This window comes from Panthera tigris, chromosome A2 (genome assembly GCF_018350195.1).
Source record: "Panthera tigris isolate Pti1 chromosome A2, P.tigris_Pti1_mat1.1, whole genome shotgun sequence".
NCBI classification, from domain to species: domain Eukaryota; kingdom Metazoa; phylum Chordata; class Mammalia; order Carnivora; family Felidae; genus Panthera; species Panthera tigris.
In genome coordinates this window covers 50,305,311-50,327,407 of record NC_056661.1, presented here as the reverse complement: position 1 = coordinate 50,327,407, position 22,097 = coordinate 50,305,311, and the positions used below count along the sequence as shown (strand labels likewise).

At 36.9% G+C, this 22,097-nt stretch overlaps 1 protein-coding gene across 9 annotated transcripts in view; it reads left to right on the top strand.

Annotated features, from left to right (window-relative positions):
• The window catches only part of RAD18 (RAD18 E3 ubiquitin protein ligase), a 104,011-nt gene that overhangs the window by 29,953 nt on the left and 51,961 nt on the right, over positions 1 to 22,097 (top strand). For all 9 annotated transcript variants that reach the window (XR_006214956.1, XR_006214954.1, XR_006214951.1 and 6 more), the window contains exons 5-8: positions 2,482 to 2,819; positions 4,143 to 4,242; positions 7,446 to 7,630; positions 21,507 to 21,583. Coding sequence is in view for 3 of the 9 variants with exons in the window: in XM_042979454.1 (XP_042835388.1) it covers positions 2,482 to 2,819; positions 4,143 to 4,242; positions 7,446 to 7,630; positions 21,507 to 21,583 (700 nt within the window). In the remaining 6 variants the exon portion in view is untranslated. The remainder of the gene's footprint in view (positions 1 to 2,481; positions 2,820 to 4,142; positions 4,243 to 7,445; positions 7,631 to 21,506; positions 21,584 to 22,097) is intronic.

Here is a 22,097-nt window from a genome sequence, read left to right as displayed (position 1 = left end):
AGAGAGGGAGACACAGATCTGAAGCAGGCTCCAGGCTCTGAGCTGTCAGCACAGAGCCCGATGCATGGCTCGAAATCAGAGACTGCGAGATTATGACCTGATCTGAAGTCAGACATCTAACCGACTGAGCCACCCAGGCGCCCCTGGAGCTGCTGATTCTTACTGACATTTTTGTACCTCCCTCTAGAATCATTTTCCTTAAGCTGAAGAACATTTCTGTACTACCTCCTTGTCTGCCAGTGAGGAATTCTCTTAGCTTTTCTTAGCTTGAGAATGTATTTTGCTTTTACTTTAGAACACAATTTTCCTTTAAAAAAATGTTTATTTCTTTGAGAGAGAAAGAGAGAGAGTGAGCAAGGAAGAGGCAGAGAAAGAGGGAAAGAGAGAATCCCAAGCTGTGCTGATGGTGCAAAGCCCAAGGTGGGGCTTGAGCTCATGAACCATGAGATCATGACCTGAGCCGAAATCAGGAGTTGGATGTTTAACCAACTAAGCCACTCAGGGACCCCTAGAACACTTTAAAAAAAAAAATTTTTTTTTACGTTTATTTTATTATTGTGGAACAGAGCATGAGCATGGGAAGGGCAGAGAGAGGAGGAGACACAGACTCTGAAGCAGGCTTCAGGCTCTGAGCTGTTAGCACAGAGCCCGACACGGGACTTGAACCCACCGACTGCGAGATCATGACCTGAGCCAAAATTGGACGCCCAACCCACTGAGCCACCCAGGCGCCACCCTGCCCTCTCCCCCGGAACACTATTTTTAATGGAAATGGAATTCTTGGTAGTTTTGCTTTCTTTCTGTAGTTTAAAGATGTCATGATGTCATAATATTATCTTTTTGCTTTCATTGTGAAGTCAGTGCTGTTTTTATTATTTGTTGGAGCAGTGGTTCTCAATGGGGAGTGATTTTACCTTCCCTTCACCCTCTCTTCCAGGGGGACATTTGGTAATGTCTGGATATGTTTTGGTTGTCTCAACCTGGGGTGGGGTATATGCTGCTGACATTCCTACATTGCACAGAACAGTTCTTCACAACAAAAAATGATTTGGTTGACAGTGTCCTAAGTGCCAAGGTTAGGAAACTGTGATTTAGAGGTAACATGTCTTATTTTTTTTCTGATTGTTTACAAGATTTTCTCTTTCTTATTTTTTAACAGTTTGATTAATATATGCCTAGGTTTTATTTTCTTTGTTTTATCCTTTTGAGGATGAATTTTAATTCCCTCTAACACTACACTATCCTTTTACTCATTTGTGTGTTTTTTCATCTTTTTTCTTTAATATATTCATTGTAGTTATCTTGAAGTCTTTATAATGCTACTCTTTGGACCACCTCTGGATCTGCTTCCATTGACTATTTTATCTTTTGATATATGTGTTTTGAACATTGTTGATGAAATGTTATAGAGGCTGCGAATTATCCTCCTTTGAAAGATGTTGGGTTCTGTTCTGGTTCCAGCTCTTCACTTTTATTCTGCCGGGGCCTTGTTTAGCTCTTTGTTGGATTTGGCCTACTTCAGTTTTATTTATTTTTCCTAAGGTGTGGCCTTTGTGGGGTTTCAACTGAATGTCTAGGATCTTTATAAAATCTCTGCAATTTGGGCTCAAATTCCAACAACTTGTCAGCAGCTTTGGGAATCTCAGTTTCCCAGCATCTGCTTCCTACTAGGTCGCCTTGTGCTTTCATCTTATGCTTTTGCAGCCATGGAGATGATCAGGAATGGATGAGAATTTCTATGCAGATTTTTGGTGTTCTCTTTCTGTGGCTACCTGCTGTCCACCACCCTGTCCCTCCAATTCTAGCCATCTTTGCCCAGAACTCTGATCTCTGTTTCCACTCCCAGAAGATGCTTCTAGGGAAGTTCTTGGGGGCAGTGGTGGATCACCGCATGTTTTTCTTCTCTTTCATGGACTGCAGGCTTGTGTTGACTATAGTTCATGCTATAAACAATTGTTTTATATGTTTTGTCCAGATTTTAAAGTTATGTATGGTTAGAGAGTAAGTCTTATACCAGGTATTCTCCAAGGCTAGATTCTGAAGTATCTCTTTTCCTTTATAAAAGATTAACTGCATTAAAATATTTATTTATGTATGTATGTATGTATGTATGTATGTATGTGTGCGTGTGCATGAGTGGGGGAGGGGCAGAGAGGAAGGGGGAGAGAAAATCCCAAGCAGGCTCCATGCTGCCAGCACAGAGCCTGATGCGGAGCTCAATCCCACAAACTGTGAGATTAGGATCTGAGTCAAAACCAAGAGTCAGATGTCTAACACCCTGAACCCCCCAAGTGCCCCAAAGATTAACTGCTTTTTAAATCAGGTTTATTGCTTTGAAGAAATGCTGATTTGGTTGTCATTATGGAATAAGTTCTGTATTTCACGGAAGCAAGTGTTAATTGGGAAAACGGGTTATGTCAGTTAACTTACTAAGTATAACTTGGACGTCTTAGTTACCTATTGTGTTTTTGGTGCTTCAAGGAATCAATTGCTGCAGTTTGCCTTAGAGTCACCACCCATATCTCCTGCTTCCTCCTCTTCAAAGAACCTTGCTGCCAAAGTACACACTCCGGTAGCCTTCAGACATTCTTTAAAGCAAGGAAGCAAATTAATGGAGAATTTCTTGATTAGAGAAACTGGTGGTTCTACATCAGAGTTGTCGATAAAAGAGAATGAAAGCAAAGTCATCCCTCAAAAAGAGGTGAGCACTTCTTCAAAGACCAAAGAGGCACCTTCTGTAGAAAAGACAGCTCCAAGTTCCTTAGTTGCTAATGTTCCTGAGACACCCTCTACGTCAACTTTGAAACAGTCTGCCAAAGGTAGGAAATTATTTTCATATATGTGTTTTCTTACTTAATGGAAATCTTTTCATCCCACATGACATAAGAATAAATCAGCATCTTGAGGGGGGAAGGAATGGGAAAGGGCAAACCAGATTTCACATTTTAACATTCTCAGAAATTGATGTAGGCAGTGCTGCAAGATATTTTTGTACTCTTTCTCTCTCATAGAATGGGAATTGAGGCTGATTGCTGGAAAAATGAAGCAGTTTTAATTAGCTCATATTTTAACTATGGCAGTTGGTGTCTATTTTTCAGCTTTTAATTTCCCCCCTCATCTTTCATATCAATTCCATTTTAATCTTAAAGAGCTCCTTTTGTCTTATTATACCACTGCTTGAACACTTCCAAGCTGTTACGACTGGCATTTATAGCCACAGACAATTTGACCCCTCATCTAGCTGTCTGATCTTATTTCTTATTTTTCCCCTCTCAAAAATCCTTCTATACTAGCCCAGCTGATCTCCCCATTATTTCTTGAATATACCCAGAGATTGGAAAAACTACAAGCTGCAGGCCAAATTTGGCTTGACACCAATTTTTGTAAATAAAGGTTCACTGGAAAATATCCACCCCCCTTCTGTTTATGAAGCTTTCATGCTCATGAAAGAGTTTAGTAGTTGTAACAGAGACCATCTGGCCTACAGAGCCTACAATCTCTACTACCTGGTCTCCTTCACTAAAATTGTTTGCTGACCCTTGTTTTACCTTTCTAGACTTTATCCAGATCCTAACCATTCTTTTGTTGTGTCAGATAATACTGGCCTCTCCCATCACCAAAGTGGCAGAGCACTTGCCTTCTGGACTATTTTGTGTACAGTTTGCTTTTTTGATGATGAATAGCTCGGTTTGTTTAACCTATTATTTCCATGTCTTTTCTTGCCTGTGAAGTTCAGAGCACCTTTTAGGCAGAAATTAGGTCTTAACACATCTTTGGTATGCCCACATCACATACAGTGCAGGGCAATGAGTGGTTATTAAACTTAGGTTGAAATTAGCATATTACTACTCAACAGTTTAAATTTTGTAAGGATAGGTGAATTTTAAGTGCATTTCCTGACAAATCTTTGATCATTGTATCAATTGACCGTTCTTGTTGTAGTGTTTTTAGCTAATAGTTAAAAGTCTGTCCTACCTCTGTTGCCCTGAGGGGCCCTTCTTTTTCTCTTTTGCTTTTCTAAGTGCATGTTAAGGTTGGAATTCTATTTTTTTATATTAATTGTTGAAAGATGTCAGGTTATATGTTATTTTTGCCCTTTCCATAAATAATAAAATTTTTCTTTCTCTTTTTAAAAAATACAGTGGATTGTCCTGTTTGTGGGGTTAATATTCCAGAAAATCACATTAATAAGCACTTAGACAGCTGTTTAACACGTGAGGAGAAGAAGGAAAGCCTCAGAAGGTAAGGAAGTTAAGTATAACCATTGACCTACTTTAGCAAGGTACTTCTTGTGCTTTGTAAACTATTCCACCAGCTCTTCCATTCTGTCTCCTTTGCTCTGAGGGTTATTTCCCATAAGCCATAAGAATCTGGTGACCTTGATGGAACTGGAGGGTATTATGCTAAGTGAAATTAGTCAGAGAAAGACAGAAATCAAATGACTTCACTCATATGAGGACTTTAAGAGACAAAACAGATGAACATAAGGGAAGGGCAACAAAAATAATTTGGGAAGGGGAACAAAACAGGAGAGACTCATAAATACGGAGAGCAAACTGAGGGTTACAGGAGGGGTTGTGGGAGGGGGGATGAGCTAAATGGGTAAGGGGCACTAAGGAGTCTACTCCTGAAATCATTGTTGCACTATATGCTAACTAATTTGGATGTAAATTTAAAAAGATAAAAAAATAAAACAAGTTAATAATTAAAAAAAAAAAAAAAGAATCTGGTGACCTTCATTCTCCTTAGAAATGTTTCTTCTTGGGGCACTTGGCTGGTTCAATTGGTAGACCATGTGACTCTCAATCTCAGGGTTGTGAGCTCAGGCCCCATGTTGGGCATGGAGCCTGTTTGGAAAAAAGAAAGAAAAAGAAAAGAAAGAAAAGAAATGTTTCTTCCTGAGGAATAAGTTTTGAGTATAGAAGCTGAGCATTTTCTCCTTGAATAGTGAGGAATCAGCATCGGTCCTCTTGTTTGGACTGCTCTTTTTCTAGATGCATCTGCCATATTTCTTCTAATACATTTAGTTACGTCAATTTATCTAAGACTTGCTCATCCATATGTAATTAAGTTCAAGTTCCAACAGTGGTCCCACACCTTGTTCCATATTGTATGTTGTCCTGCCAGTTGCTCTGTCTTGCAGTTTAGAAGCACTGCATATTGTATCTCTCTTAAGGAAGGATTCACTGCACCGGTGAGTGTATTGAAGGCTCTGAGAAATTCTGTATCGAAGGTAGTTGTTGAAATTTGTGTAATCCAGCAATTACTACATTTATTTGACCGCAAAACCTTTTTGTCCTCATAACTCATATCTTGCAAAACTAGTGTTTGTGAAAGTACACTTAGGGAAGCATTGAGCTCTGTTTCTCTTTAGTTACATCCTGATCCTGGGGTCTGGTCACATAAGAGAGACTGTGACATTTGAAATATTTTATCCACAACACTCTGAGGGGCCGTTTTCTCGATAGGGGTGACAACCCTCCACCCGTTCCATGTAGAATCGTATCAGAATTGATTCAAAGAATACTCTTCCTTTTGATGCCTTCAGATTCTGAGGACCCTTAAATGCATTACTTTCACTAAATGATGAAAGAAGGGTCAGTGTTATCTTCATGTTTTGGGCATCATCTGTCAGTCTTCATATTTAAAAATTTCTTGATAGAAGTTGTTGATTCCTGCTGTTGCATTTCATTATAAATGCCTGTGAACAGCACAGTTTTCTGTTCGAATTTCACAGGCATAAGTTTAATAACCTAGTCTTGCTAAGCCAAAATGTTTTAGATGCAGACTTAATGAACTGTCCCTCATAATGTGCATGTACAAACTCCTACAAAATGTTTTAGGTCTCGCTAACTACTGTGATTTTTGTTTAGCCGTGATCTTATCCTGTAGAGCCCCCGGGGTAATTTTCAGAAAACTAATCTGTTGAGAGTCTGCAAGTCTTTCTGCAGTTAAATAGTGATCTCTGGCTTTTAGGCTTTATTGATAGAGCATAAAAGAAACAATTTAGCTAGGGAGTGGTGCTGTAGGTTTATAGAAAAATGTTTGATTGTTTTCAGTCTCCATTTATTCAACTGTGCCATTTCTCTCAGTATAGTCTTTAGGCCATTTGCATCAGATTTACCCTGTGGAAGCTTGTTAAAATAGACTTTAGGTCTCCACTTCAGAAGTGGGTGGTATGGAGATGTGACCAAGAATCTGCAATTTAATAAGCTCTCCTGGTAGTTCCAAGATTCACTACAGTTTGGGTAGCATGGCCTTGAAGGCAAACTAGTTATATGTAAGTCCTTTGTGAAATCTTGTTTTTTTGGATAAACCTTTTACTTTCAAGGGCTTATTAGTTTCTACCGGAGACTTTGGCATTTTCATTTGGAAATTATGGGAATTGTAATGACTACTTTGAATGCATATTTATTAAGTACCTAATTGCCATGGTGTTGAGCCAAGCAGTGTACTCAGAGTCAGATTATAATTGTATTAAATAGATTAAAACTCACTAAGGGTCCCTTTTATAAAATTGTCTCAAGTCATTGATACCCTTAGCTTGATTTCTATTCCATCTTAAGAAATAATGTTTATTAACTCCTTTTTTGGATGGAGCAGAAGAAAGTCATTTGATAGGGCTTTGTTATATTACATTGCAGCTTAGTGCTTGTCACTGTATTAATTATATAAGTAGAATGAAGAGCCAGGTGGTGGTTTTGCTAATACACTTGTAATGCCTTATATATTTGTTACTGTAATTAATTGAAGTTAAAGATAACAGAACCCTCAGTATTTTTTGCTGTTGTTTTCAATCGTGTTCTTTGAAGATGCTGCCATAAGAATACTATCTACCTGTCGGCTTTCTGACTTCTTTTTTCATTGGCAGTAATGAATTGGGTAAAGCTAAGGGGGTGGGGGTAGTTTTGATTGTGGATTAGAATTTTTTCTCAAGAAGTTATATTCTTAAATCTGTCGTTTAAATCTCAATAGTGTTTATACTCTGATCATCTGAGGTAACTGTTTTTTATAGAGTTTTTGCCTGGAAACCATGGATGCATTTTAGGGCAAACATGTTTTAAAGCATTGGAGAATTGAGTAAGTTTATGTAAGTGTGATTCTAAGTGAAGTTCTTACAGCAATTAGTGCATAGGCCTTCCATGGGCATCCCAGGTCTGCATCCTTAGGCCTGACCTCCTTATGAGACCTACGTTTCTCTAAGTTTGGCTGCCATGTGGACCCTGGTATCTGAATGTGCTGTCAGCACCTCAGATACATCATATCCAACACTATCACCTTTATTTGCAAATTGGATCCTTCTTCTCTTTCTCACTTTTATCTTAATGGTTCCACTGCTCTCCCAGTCACACTGGTACTCTGTCAAGGCAAATTACTGTTTTATGTGAAGAGATTTTGATAATTCAGAGTAACCCTTAGTGATTTCATTTTTTCCCTCTTTTCAGTTCTGTTCACAAAAGGAAGCCTCTGCCCAAAACTGTGTATAACTTGCTCTCAGATCGCGACTTAAAGAAAAAGCTAAAACAGCATGGATTATCTATTCAAGGAAGTAAACAACAGCTCATTAAAAGGCACCAAGAATTTGTACACATGTACAATGCCCAGTGTGATGCTTTGCACCCTAAATCAGGTAAGCTAGTAAAGCAATGAGTTCTTCTTTTCTCTGGATAAAGCAGTTTGTATAGCTCAGGGATTATAAACTGTAGAAAAGAAACATTAATAAGTGTAATTTTGATAGTAGATGAGACATGCAAATGTATTCCTTCAAAAGGTATCTAGAATACGCTCTGATAAGCCAGCCTTTCTCTCAGCCTCTTAGTCCCTATTCCCATCTCAGAGGCAACCCCTGCTGCCCGTTTCTTATGTATATCTTTCCAGAGATAGTGCAGGATGAAGACTTGATCTAGAGAGCTGGGTTATAATCCCAGTTTTGTAGCTTTACGACTGGGGGACTATGGGCAAGCTACTTACTATCTCAGTTTTCTCATCCATAAAATAAGGATTATGATACTGTGTGCTACCTAGTGTTTTTAAAGGAAATAAATGAAAAGTGCATGGCATTGCATCATAGCAAGTAGTTAGCATTCAACAAATGTTACCATTATGATTATAAATTATACACAAACATATGTCGTTGACTATTGTTTTGTAAAATGTTAGTACTATATACACACTATTTAATGGTTTGTCCTTTTCATTTAATCACACACATGTTTTGGAGTTCTTTGAATTATTAGCATATATAGAATTGCCTAATTTTTTAAAAACTGAAGTACAGTATACAAACAGAAAAGTATACAAATGGTATTGTTTAGTGAATTATCACAGAGTAAATTTCACAAAGGGAAAATACCTTTGTAACTACTTTTCAGATCAGAACCAGCATCCCCAAAGCCCCTGTGCTCCCACCTCCAATCACTCCCGCCTTCATTTGCACAAATGACCAGCACCTTGACTTCTAACACCAGAGATTATCCGTTTTGCTTGTTTTTCCTATATTTTGTCTTTATGTAAATGGAATAATAAATAGCTTATGTATTCTTTGCAGTGTGGCTTTATTTGTGCAGAATTATATTTAGAAGATTCATCTATGTTTTTGTGTACAGTTGTGATCTTTTCATTTTTGTTGCTATAGAGTATTCCGTTGTATATCACACTGTTTATCCATTCAGTGGTTGATAGACATTTGGATTTGTCTACTCTTTGGCTCTTAAGAATAATGTTGCTGTCTCTTTTACATGTCTTAGTGCACATAGGCACACATACTTGTTGGATATATATATATCTAGGAGTGAAATTATTGATATATTTGTGCAGCTGCTTAGCTTTCATGGATAATGTAGCCAAAAACTCAGTGCCAGGGTACATTTTTTTTCCCTTATTTAATTTCTTTTTTTTCTTCTTCTTGTTTTTGTTCCTACCAGTGACACTTTCATTAGGAGGGTCTGAGAGTTCCAGTTTTTTCACATCCTTGACAACATCAGTATTGTCAGTTTTCTTTTTTGGCCATTTTAGTGGGTCATTGGTAGTATCTCATTATGGTTTTAATCTGCATTTCCCCCATGATTTACAGTGTTGGGCACATTTTTATATGTTTGTTGATCAACTGGATATCTTCTTTGGTGAAATACCCATCTAAGCATTATGACCAATTTTTTTATGCTGTGTATCCTTTTCTTCCCCTTATTTATTTGTGGGAGTATGTGAAGTTTTCTGTATATAGATATTGCTGGATATATATGTATATTTAAACTCTTCAGTTTGCCTTTTCGTTCTCTTAATGACTTCATTCAAGAAGTAGAAGTTCTTAATTGTACTAATCTTTTGCATTTTTCCTTTAGTTAGTGCTTTATGTCCTTGCCTATTGCAAGGTCATGAGGATCTTGTTTTGTTCTAAAAGCTTTATTGGTTTTGCTTTTACATTTTGATCTGCAATTTATCTGGAATCTATTTTAGCATATGTTGTGAGGTAGGGGCAAGATTCTCTTGTTTTTCCATACAGATAGCCAATCAATGCAGCACCACCATCCCTTCCCCTATCTCTTGATGGTTTTAATTTGTATCTTCCTGAGGCTAATGATGTTCAGCATCTTTTCATATATTTATTTGCTATGTGTGTGTGTGTGTGTGTGTGTGTGTGTGTGTGTGTGTGTGTGTGTGTTGGTAAAGGGTCTGTTGAAATATTTTGTCCATTAACATTTTTTTATTGCTTATAGGAGTTGTTTTATATATTCGCGGGGTGCTTGGGTGGCTCAGTCGGTTAAGCCTCCAACTCTTGATTTCAGCTCAGGTCATCATCTCACAGTTTGTGAGCTCGAGCCTCGCATCAGGCTCTGCACTGACAGCATGGAGCCTGCTTGGGATTCTTTCTCTGCCCTTCCCTGCATGTGTGTGCACTCTCTATCAAAATAAACAAACTTAAAAAAAATAGAGTTGTTATATTCTGGATACCAGTCATTTGTGAAATACATGTATTTGAATATTGTATCCTAGGCTTTGACTTGCCTTATCATTTTCTTAATGTCTTTTGAAGAGCAGAAGTTTTTCATTTTGATAAAGTCCAGTTACCACTTTTTTTCTTTTATGGTTCATGCTTGTGGTATTCCATGAAGAAATATTTGCCTATCCTAGGATCACAAAGAATTTCTCCTATGTTTTCTTCTAGAAGTTTTATAATTTTAGCTTTTATATTCAAGTCTATGATGCATTTCCAGTTACTTTTTCTGTTGATGTGAGGTAAAGGTTACAGCTCACTTAAAAAAATATGGCTATGTATCTAGTTTTAACAGTCCCATTTGTTAAAAAGGCTATCCTTTCCCCATCTACATTTCCCCCTTTGTCAAAAATCTGTGAACCATATATGTGTGTGAATATACCTAGAATCTTTTCTGTTCTATCGGTCTTTATGCCGGATTTTTTTTTTTTTTTTTTTTTTTTTGCCAGCACCATACCCCCTTGATTACTGTAACTTGGTAGCAAGTATTGAAGTCAGGTGGAGAAAGTCCTTCAAATTTGTTCTTTTTCAAAATTACTTTGACTATTCTAGGTCCTTTGCATTCCCATGTAAATGTTAGACTCAGTTTGTTAATGTCTACAAAAAGAGCCTTCTGGGATTTTAATTGGGATTACGTTAAATTCATTGATCAACTTAGGAGAATTGATAACTTTACTGAGTCTTTTAATACCAGTCAAGTTCTGTCTCTGTTTGTTTAGGTCTCCATTAATTTCTGTCAGCATTGTTTTCCAGCTTTTTATATACATGTTTTCCAAGTATTTTGTTAAGCTTACCACTAAGTTGTTGTCGTTGTTTTTGGTGCTATTGTAAGTGGTGTTTTTTATGTCAGTTTCTCATTACCATTTTAAAGAATCATTTTGATATACTGATTTTTGTATATTTAGCTTTGTATATTTTGTATATGTATATATACATATCTATAGTGTTAACTTTTTTTTTTTTAATTTTTTTTTTTTTAACGTTTATTTATTTTTGAGACAGAGAGAGACAGAGCATGAACGGGGGAGGGTTAGAGAGAGGGAGACACAGAATCTGAAATAAGCTCCAGGCTCTGAGCTGTCAGCACAGAGCCCGACGCGGGGCTCGAACTCACAGACCGCGAGATCATGACCTGAGCCGAAGTCGGCCGCTTAACCGACTGAGCCACCCAGGCGCCCCTATAGTGTTAACTTTTAAAACTAAATTATTTCTAGTTGTTTCTAGGATTTTTTATTTACACAATCATGTCAATAAAAATAAGTTTTATTTCTTTTTTCTTTTCAGTCTGTGTGTTTTTGATTTCCTCTTCTTGCTTTATTGCACTGGTTAGACACTCCAGTGCAGTGCTGTGTGAAAGTATGAACAAATATCCTTTCCTTACTACCAGTCTTATAGATAACATATTTAGTCTTTAACCATTAAGTCTGACAGTTGCAGATTTTCAAAGATGCCTTTTGTGAGGTTGAGGGTGTTTCTTCGATTCCTAGTTTGTTGGGAATCGTGAAGGAGTGTTGGATTGTGTCCAATCTTTGTTCTACATTTATTGAGTTTGTCATTTTTCCCCCTTATTCAGTAATATTCTGTAATATGGCTTATTACATTGATTTTTTAACAGCTTTGTTGAAATATAATTCACATACCGTACTACCCATTCAAAGTTGTAATTCAGTGTTTCTTAGTATATTCACAGTTATGCAGCCACCACTGCAATACATTTTAGAACATTTTTATCACCTCCAAAAGAAACTCCATATCCATTAGCAGTCACTCAGCATTTTTTCCCAATCCTCATAGCCCTAGACAACTACTAATCTACTTTCTCTGTAGACCTGTCTATTCTAGATATTTTACTTACTTATCTCCCAGTGTTTGGATATTCTGTTCATTTTTTTTTCCAGTGTTTGTGTTTTTTTGCCTTTTGGTATGTTTTTGTAATGTTTTTCTTGTTAGTTGGACATAATATACTAGTTAAAAGGAACTTGTTTTAAGTAGGCCCTTAGTAATGTGGTGGTGATGTGTGCCAGGGAGGGGAAGCTTCTTAGCATTAGGCCTCAATTCTTTAGTGGGCCTGTGTCCCTGGATTGTAAACTTACCAAATATTTCTTAGTTTTTTCTCCTCCCTTAGGTGGGAAGATGGCTAGAGCAGGCTGGAGTTGGGTGTAGTAGTCCCTCCTTATCTGTGGGGGGATACTTCCAAGACCCCTAGTGGATTCCTGGAACCATGGATAGGACCAAATCCTATATATATTGTTTCTCCTGTGCGTGCATACCTATGATAAAATTTAATTTATAAATTAGGCACAGTGAGACATTAACAATAACTAATAAAATAGAACAATTTTAACAATATATTATAATAAAACTTATGTGAATATGGTCTCTCTCTCTCTCAAAATATCTTATTGTAGTGTATTCATACTTCTTATGGTAATGTGAGGTGATAAATTGTCTGCATATTAAGAGAGTTGAATCACGTGGTCCTTGTGATATAGTGTTAGTCTACTCTTGACTTTCTTTCTGACCATATATCAGAAGAAGGTCATCTGTGTCTGAAACATGGTTGATTGCGAGTTACCAAAACAGTGGAGAGCAGAACTGCAGTTAAGGGGGGGACTTCTGTATTTCCCTTTCCCAGGTCAATTAGGCTCTAGTAATACCCCAGTTGGTTAGGCTCTATTTAACTAGTTCCCTGAGAGAACAGGTCTTGTTAAGAGAAGAATACATTGGTATATTTGAAGATGGTTTCTTTTCCCTTCCCCCTGCTCAAAACCAGAGATTTTTCTTTGATAATTTACTATAAGGATTTTGTTGAACTCCTGAAGATGAACCTCACAATATTGTCTCCCCTACCACCCTCCAGCCATGACTGGGTCTCCCTGGAGTTTTTACCTCTCAGAATCATCTGCACAGGACCTCCAGCAATTAATTAATTATGATTCAGGTTTTCTTATCTTTTGTTATGTTTCTCACTGCAGTTTCTGCTTGTAAGTTTCTCCTAAGGTAAGCCATTACTCCGTATTTTTGGGGGTCTCAACAGTCTTGGGGGCATTAGTTTGCACTGTGTCCTCTTCAGGTGGATCTAAGAAGAGTCGCTGATTTTTCAGTCTGTTGAGCTTTTAACTTGTTATTAAGACGGAATGGCAACTTCCAACCTCCTTCTGTGCAGAACTGGAAGTCCATTTCATTTAAATGAATTAATGCAAAATACATGGCCTTCAGTGACTGACTTCTTTTCAAGGTTGTCCATTATTCATGGTTAGTACTGCATTCCTTTTTATTGCCCAATAATATTTCATTGTGTAGATCTATTACTTATTTTTGCCTATTCATTGACTGACATCTGGGATTTTTCCACTTTTCAGCCATTATGAATAACGCTGCTATGAACTATGAATATCCATACACAAGTGTCTGTGTGGACTTACGTTTTCATTTTCCATAGATATGTACTTAGAAGTGGAATTGCTGGGTTAAATGGTAACTACATTTTAACATTTTGAGGAACTGCTGGATTGTTTTTCAGTGTGCCTACAACATTTTACATTTCACTAGTGTAAGGGTTCCAGTTTCTCCACATTCTTGCCACCATTTGTTATTCTGTCTTTCCTGTTTTGGCCACCCTAGCCATGTGAAGTGGTGTGTCATTGTGGTTTTGATTTGTATTATGTTGATTTTTGAATATTAAAGCAACCTTTTATCTTTAGCAAGGACTGTGTCCATTTCATCTAAGTTCTTGAATTTACAATTTGCTGTCAGCATTTTTTTTAAGAATATTTCTTTCATTGTCTTTTAATGTCTGTGGGATCTGTGGTAATGTACTGTCTTTTGTTTTTGATACTAGAAATATGTCTTCTCTCTTTTTTCCCTTGATTGGGTTTACCTATAAGATATCAATTTTATTGATTTTTTCCAAAGAACTGGCTTTCAGTTTCATTTTTTTTCCTCAACTTATTGCATATTTTCCATTCTATTGAATTTTCCTCCTATCATTATTTTCTTCTTTCTAATTACTTTAGGTTTAATTTGGTCTTATCTCTGTAGCTTATTATGGTGGAAGCTTAGATAATTATTTCAGATTGTTCTTCTTTCAAAATTTTCCTATTTTACTTACACCCACAAATGTTGATACATTGTATTTTCATTTGCATTCAGTTAAAATATTTTCTTTCTTTTTTTTAAATATTTTTTAGCGTTTATTTATTATTGAGAGACAGAGAGAGACAGAGCATGAGCAGGGGAGGGGCAGAGAGAGGGGGAGACACAGAATCTGAAGCAGGCTCCAGGCTCTGAGTTGTCAGCACAGAGCCTGGTGCGGGGCTCAAACTCACAAACTGCGAGATCGTGATCTGAGCCGAAGTTGGACGCTTAACTCACTGAGCCACCCAGGTCCTCCTAAAATATTTTCTAATCTTTGTTGCCATTTCTTATTTGAATAGTGGGTTATATAGAAGTATTTCCAATTTCCAAATATATGGGCATTTCCCAGAAATCTTTTATTATTCATTTTACTTTGATTCTATTTAACCAGTTCTGTATCATTTCAGACCTTTTACATTTACTGAGACTTGTTTTATTTATTTTTTATTTATTTATTTATTTTTTTAATTTTTTTTAACGTTTATTTATTTTTGAGACAGAGAGAGACAGAGCATGAACAGGGGAGGGTCAGAGAGAGGGAGACACAGAATCTGAAACAGGCTCCAGGCTCTGAGCTGTCAGCACAGAGCCCGATGCGGGGCTTGAACTCACTGACTGTGAGATCATGACCTGAGCCGAAGTCGGCCGCTTAACCGACTGAGCCACCCAGGCGCCCCCTGAGACTTGTTTTATAACTCAACATTAGGATTTCCTGGTAAATGTTCCATAAACACTTGAATATTTTGCTTTTTTTTTTTTTTCCTTAAATGTTCTGTAAACTTGCTTGATAGTAACATTCAGTTCTTCTGCATCCTTGCTGATCCTATATTCGCTGGTGCTATCAATTCCTGAAAGGATTATTGAAATCTCCAACTATATTTATAGATTTTCCATTTTTCCTTTCAATAATTTCAGTTTTCCTTATATTTTGAATCTCAATAGTTAAGTGTGTGTGCATTTAGTATTGTTATGTCTTCTAGATAAGTTGACCTACTACTACTTATTATTATGAAATGTTTGTCTTTGTCTCTGGTAATATTCTTCGTCTCAAAATCTACTTTATCTGGTATGGATGAATATAGCCACTCTATCTTACTTCACTCTTCTTCTCTTTAAACCCATTGTGTTATTATATTTAAACTTCTTTGAAAGCGGTATATGGTTTTGGTTTCCTTTTTTCTTCAAGTTTATTTATTTATTTTGAGAGACAGAGAAAGAATGAGCAAGAGCATGAGAAGGAAAGGGACAGAGAGAAAGGGAGAGAGAGAATCCCAGGAAGGTTCTGCAACTGTCAGCGCAGAGCCTCACATGGGGCTTGATCTCATGAATGGTGAGATCTCATGACCTGAGCCAAAATCAAGAGTCGGATGCTTGACTGACTGAGCCACCCAGGTGCCCCTGGATTTGCTTTTCAAATGTAATTTGACAAGATACACCATTAAGTTATAGGACTTAAACCATTTTCATTTCATTTAACCTATTTGGTTGAGTTCAAGGCTATCATCTTGCTTTTCTTTTCTATTTGTCCTATTCATTCTTTGTTTTGTCTTCCTTTTTTTGGATTGAGTATTTTTTAGTTTTCTGTTTCCTCATTTGGTTATTAGGTATATCTGTTTACTTCTTTCAGTGATTATTCTAGTGCTTACCATATATATCTTAAGCTTATCACTGTCTCCCTTCCAATAATATACTAACTACTTCATGTAGAACATAGAAGTATCTTATGACTTCCATCTTTCGTTTCATTATTGTCATAGATTTTTCTTCTATATGTGTTACAACCTCCATAATTCCTTTTTACTCTTTTTTTTTAAATTGTGAATTTTCTTTTAAAATAAAAATGAAAAAGAAAGTCTATATGTGCCTACACATTACTATTTCCAGTATTTTTCATCTCCTTGCTTAGATCAAGGTTTCCATCTGATGTCATTTTCTTTTGGCCTGAAAAACTATTTAATATGTCTTGTAAAGAGTGCAGATGTGCTAGTTACAAATTCTTTTCAGCTCTTGTCTGAAAAAGCCTTTTTTTTTTTTTTTGTTTATTTTTTTATTTTGAGAGAGACAAAAAGTGTAGGTGGGGGAGGGGCAGAGAGGGAGAGAGAAAATTCCAAGCAGGCTCTGTGCTGTCAGTGTGGAGTCAAACTTGGGACTCGATCTCATGAACCATGAGATCCTGACCTGAGCCAAAAGCAAGGGGTGGACGCTTAACTGACTGAGCCACTTAGGTTCCTTGAAAAAGCTTTAATTTTGTGTTTATAAAGTAGTTAAAACTACTTTATTTGGAAATAATTATCATAAAAAAAAATCTGTACCCTTTATATGGATTCATCTATCATCATTTTGCCTTATTTCCTTTATGAATTGCTATTACTCTCTCTCTGTATAAAAATACATGTGTGTAACATACTTATATACTTCTATTTTTTCCTTAAACCATCTAAGAATAAGTTGTATAATCTTGATTCTTTACCTCTAAGTACTTACTATGTATTTCCTAAGAAAAAGGATATTCTCTTTTATTATGAAATTACAGCTATTAATTTCAGTAAATTTAGCTTTGTTAACAATACTTTTATCCATTCTATCATCTCTGTTCTATTTTCAGCAGTGGACCCAGTAATGATTGCTAATAGATTTCTTCTTTTTTTTTTTTTTCTTCTAGTACATGGTGCAGTTTTGGATCACATACTGCATTTAGTTGTGCCATCTTTTCCGTCTCTTTCTATCTAGAACAATTCCTCAGTCTGCCTTTGTCTTTTATGACATTGGCAAAGAATACAGGCTTTGTTGTTGTTGTTTCCCCCCCCCAAAACAGAGTATTTCTCACTTTGGCTTTGTGTGATGTATCCTTATAATTACATCAAGGCTGTGCATTCCTGGCCAGAGTACTATATGTGATGTTTTTTGTCCCTTGTCAGGATATCACATCCAGGGTGTTTGACATCTTTGTGCCTCTCATTTGTGATGGCTGGTTTAACCATCTTCTCAGTTTCTCCCTCGATACTGGGAGATTATATAGTTTTCCCCTTGCTACTAATTGGATATCTGTAGAGACACTTTAACACCATGTAAATATCCTATACCTCATTAAAATTTCACCCCTACATTACTATTCTTAGGTAATTTTTACATGAACTAATCTTTTCTGTGATGGTTGCAAAATGATGATTTTCTTTTTCAAAAAAATTTTTTTTAACGTTTATTTATTTTTGAGACAGAGAGAGCATGAACGGGGGAGGGGCAGAGAGAGAGGGAGACACAGAACCGGAGGCAGGCTCCAGGCTCTGAGCCATCAGCCCAGAGCCCGACGCAGGGCTCGAACTCACAGTCCGTGAGATCGTGACCTGAGCTGAAGTCGGACGCTCAACCGACTGAGCCACCCAGGCGCCCCGCAAAATGATGATTTTCTAACGTCACTCCTTCCACGTTGCTACTGGTGCCTTTGCTTCTAGGTTCTTGTAGCAGATTGAGCTCAGGAATATATGCATGCATATAGATGTGCATACATGGGTATGTAAATATACATGACATGCTTATATGCCTGTATACTGTATGTGTATATATAAATGTAAATCCATTTATACTTACATACATTAGAAATCATGAGAGCATACTGATTGCAGTCCAACCCCACAGAGTTCTATACCTTTCTCTGTCCATATTTATACTTCCCATTTTTTTTCCACAAGAAGAATCCTCCCTTCAATAGCATCAGCACATTTAGTAATTTGTCCCAATTCTGTAGTACATCTAAAATAGTTTCAGAATTGCTTCATCTGTACTACTACACCACTGCAAAACAGACCTACCTATAAGAAAGAATTCAGAATATTTTTTAGTTCTCTCTCCCCACAGTTGCTTTCCCCGCCTCCATTTCCCAGACTGAGGGTATGTAGTCAGATATTGTGTTCATAATTTCCTTTTTATCTTTCTTCAGTGTGTGGCTTGGTGTTTTACTGAAATACAGTAGGGTTCATTTGTTTTCCTTTATTTCTAATTGTTGTTTTTTAGTTGTCCCTTGCAAGTATAAGAAATTAATAAATGTAACATTTAAACTAAGAAGATAAATTTTTATAATGGACCACTGGCTGTCATAAAAATATTACATACAGTAGCAGGTTTGTTTTCTTTTGTTTCAAGAGAGCTCCTGATTACTTGTTGAAGCATTTGTATGATGGTACCTTTAAAATTCTTACCAGATAGTTTCACGATTGGAGTCATCTCAGTGTTAGTATCTGTTGAGTGTCTTTTCTCATTGAAGTTATGATTTTCCTGCTTCTTAGTTGACAAGTGTTTTTATTGTGTCCTAGACATTTTGACTATAATAGGAGATTCTAGTTCTTTTAAAAATATTCTCCTTTAACAGGCACTCACCCTGTTTACGTTTAACATGCAGATCCAGACCTACTTCTGTGGACCGTGGTTCTAATGACAGTGTAGTTTTCAGAGCCCTTGCAGCGTTGTCCTGGTCTGCTTCCTTTAATTACTACCTAAAGGGCCCTCTGAGAATCTGGTGTTTCATACTGTGCTCCACTTCCCAAACCTTTTGGCCTCTAAAATTAATTTTTAGAATATTTCACATGTGAGTTGGCCAAGAATGTATTTAGGATTTCCTGTGCAGGTTTAAAGGATACTGTTCTCCAGGTTTTGTCTCTTTGAGATCCTTGCTGCAATCACTAGTTAGAGGGTGAGGGTCCTATCTGCTACTGCTGGCTGAGGTCTAGGTTTCTCATTTGGTCCACACTGGCCCTGTGTTGCTGGGAGAGGAAAGCCTTTCCCAGTGCTCCTGTTACTGCTGGGGGAGAAGGGGGGGGGGGTGGAATCCATACTCCACACTTACTCTCTGATTGTACTGTAGTGGGCAGGAAGCATCAGCAGTGTTTAGCTGGAGTAGGTCAGATATTGTCATAAAGTTTTTTGGTCTCCTCCTTTCATAGTCCTTTGCTAGAAAAATGGTTCCTTGGGTGTGTGTGTGTGTGTGTGTGTGTGTGTGTGTGTGTGTGTGTGTTCGTTCTGGGTTGTAGGCTTCACCAGAGTCCAGTCTGGGATTTACAGAAGATAAAAAGGAAGCCCAAAGACCTCACCATTGTGTTGTCCCTTAACTTCTGAAGCCCTTAGCCAGTCCCATCTTTCTCCTTCTACCCTTCAGAGTTCTCTTATACTTGTTACCTTACATTCAAGGGTTTTAGTAATAATTACTGAGGGAGAGTATGAGAAATCAGAAGAGAAATGAGTCTAGTCCATCTTCTTTGGAACTGCAAGTTCTCATTCATGTATTTTTAATTTCTGTTCTAGGTGCAGACACATTTAAGATTGTTAGGTTTTCTTATTGAATTGAGTCTTTTATCATTATACAATTTCCCTCTTTATCCCTGATAACATTCATTATTCTGAAGTCTGTTGTGCCTTTTTAGTATAGCTATTGCAAGTTTCTTCCCTTTAGTATTTACATGATACATGTCTTTCCATTCCTTTATCTTGGACCTATCTATGTCTTTTATTTAAAATGCATTCTGGGGCATCTGGGTGGCTCAGCTGGTTAAATGTCCGACTGTTGATTTCATCTCAGGTCATAATTTCATGGTCTGTGGGTTCGAGCTCCAGCACCGGGCTCCTCGCTGGCAGTGCAGGGTTCTCTCTGTCCCTCTTTTTCTGCCCCTTATCCGCTGGCATGCATGCCTGTGTTCTCTCTCTCTCACAATAAATAAAATGGGTTCCTTGCTGAAAGCATATAGTTTGGTCTTGCTTGTTTTAATCGAGTCTACATTCTGTATCTCTTATTGATGCTTTTAAATCACTTACACTTAATGTACTTATTGATACAGTTGGTGTTATTTTCTGCTTGTTCCTTCTGCTTTTTATTCCATTTATTTGCTCTCTTTTGGGTTGAGTATTTTTTATTAATACATTTTATTTCTACTTTGGGCTTATTTTACCTTATTTTTCCAAAAGTTTTAGTGGTTGACGTAGGATTTGTAATAAGCACCTGTTAGTTACAGTCTACTTTCAAATGATGTACTGCTTCACTTACAGTGTAAGAACCTTACAACAGTATACCTTAAATCCCTAATTCTTTGTGTTGTTGTTGTCATGAGTTTTGTACTTTTACCTATGGTATTAACACAATATGTTGTTGTTTTGAATGGTCAGTTATCTTTTAGAATAGTTAAAAATAAGAAAAATATTTGTACTTACCTTCATTTTTGCCATTTCTATCACTCTTCATTTTCTCTTCTAGGAAGAGATAAGTTTCTGGTTTCATATTTCTTCTGCTTGAAGAACTTCCTTTAACACTTTTTATAGTACAAGTCTGCTAATAACATATTCTCTCAGTTTTTGTTAGTCTCAGAAAATCTTTATTCCTCCTTCACTTTTGAAAAATACTTCCATTGGTATAGAATTCCGGATTGGCATGGTTTTTTCCCCCATACTTTAATTCATCACTCCATTGTCTTCTGGCTTGAATAGTTTCTTTGTTTTTTTTTTAAATTTTTTTTGACATTTATTTATTGAGAGAGAGAGACAGAGCATGAGCATGGAAGGGGCAGAGAGAGAAGGAGATACAGAATCCGAAGCAGGCTCCAGGCTCTGAGCTGTCAGCACAGAGCCTGACTCAGGGCTCGAACTCATGAACCGCGAGATCATGACCTGAGCCAAAGTCGGATGCTTAACTCACTGAGCCACTCAGTCGCCCCTGGCTTGAATAGTTTCTAATGAGAAGCCATGATATAATGCTTGATTTTTCTTTATGTAATATACTCTTTTTCTTTGGCTCACGCAGATTTTCTCTGTGTGTCTGTGTTAATGTTGTATTTTTGTTTTGTTTTTGCATTCTGCTTAATATTCTTTGAGTTTCTTGCCTTTGTGGTTTGATGTCTTTTATTATATTTGGCAAATTCTGACCATTAGATCTTCAAATATTTTTCTCTTCCCTTTCTTCTTCTTTTGGGATTTCTGTTCCATGTATGTTAGATCTTTTCATATTGCTCCATGGGTCTTAATGCTCTGAGTCTAAAAATGTAAATTTATATTTAGTACATTGGAGTTTGAATAGATATCTGCTAAGAATTGGATTCCACTAACAAATTAATTTTCATATTCCATTGGGACTGCTATTTATACCTATATTTTTAAAGGAAAGAGCAAAATGACTTTACTGTACTCTTACAGTTATGTCTTAAATTGTTCTGCATGTGTAAGAGTTCAGTGTTTTACTCCTTTTAATCTTTTATTTTGCAATAACTTTGGACTTAGAGGAAAATTAACAACAGGTACTGTGAACAGGTAGTTCACACATTCCCATCATCTAGCTTTAGAGTTGTACAATGATCAAAACCATGTAATTAACACTGCCTGTATGTCCTTATTTTAACAGCTGCTGAAATAGTTCAAGAAATTGAAAACATGGAGAAGACTAGGATGCGTCTTGAAGCTAGTAAACTCAATGAAAGCGTATGTTGATGGTCTATTTCATTGTCTGGGTAGAAATGATGGATAGAAAAATTGAATGCCCAGTAAAATTAAATCTGTTCAGTAGGAAATGTCCTGGAACACATTTCCATTTAGTGTATTATGATTTTCTTGTAGCTGATTTTGAGCACAAAATTCTATCACAGTTAGGAGTCTTCTAGGGCTAAGTACAATCCAAAGTGGAGTTTATTAATGAATTATAGTCCTGTGGAAAAAGCATATGCCTGTACATCTGGTGGCCTTGATATCAGTCCTTTCTCTGCTGGTTGCATTTGATAAGCTCTTTAACATCTGTGGCCCTTAGGATCTTTGTCTGTAAAACTTGGGGGTTAAACTATATGATCTCTAAGATATCCCCCTTCAGCTTGGCATTCTGTAATTCTGTGATTATGCTGATGGAGAAATTAAGTAATTATAAGACTTAATGAGGACTGAGTATCTATTAAGCTTGTTGAGGGAATCAGACACCTAAAATTCTTCACTATTGCCTTCCTCT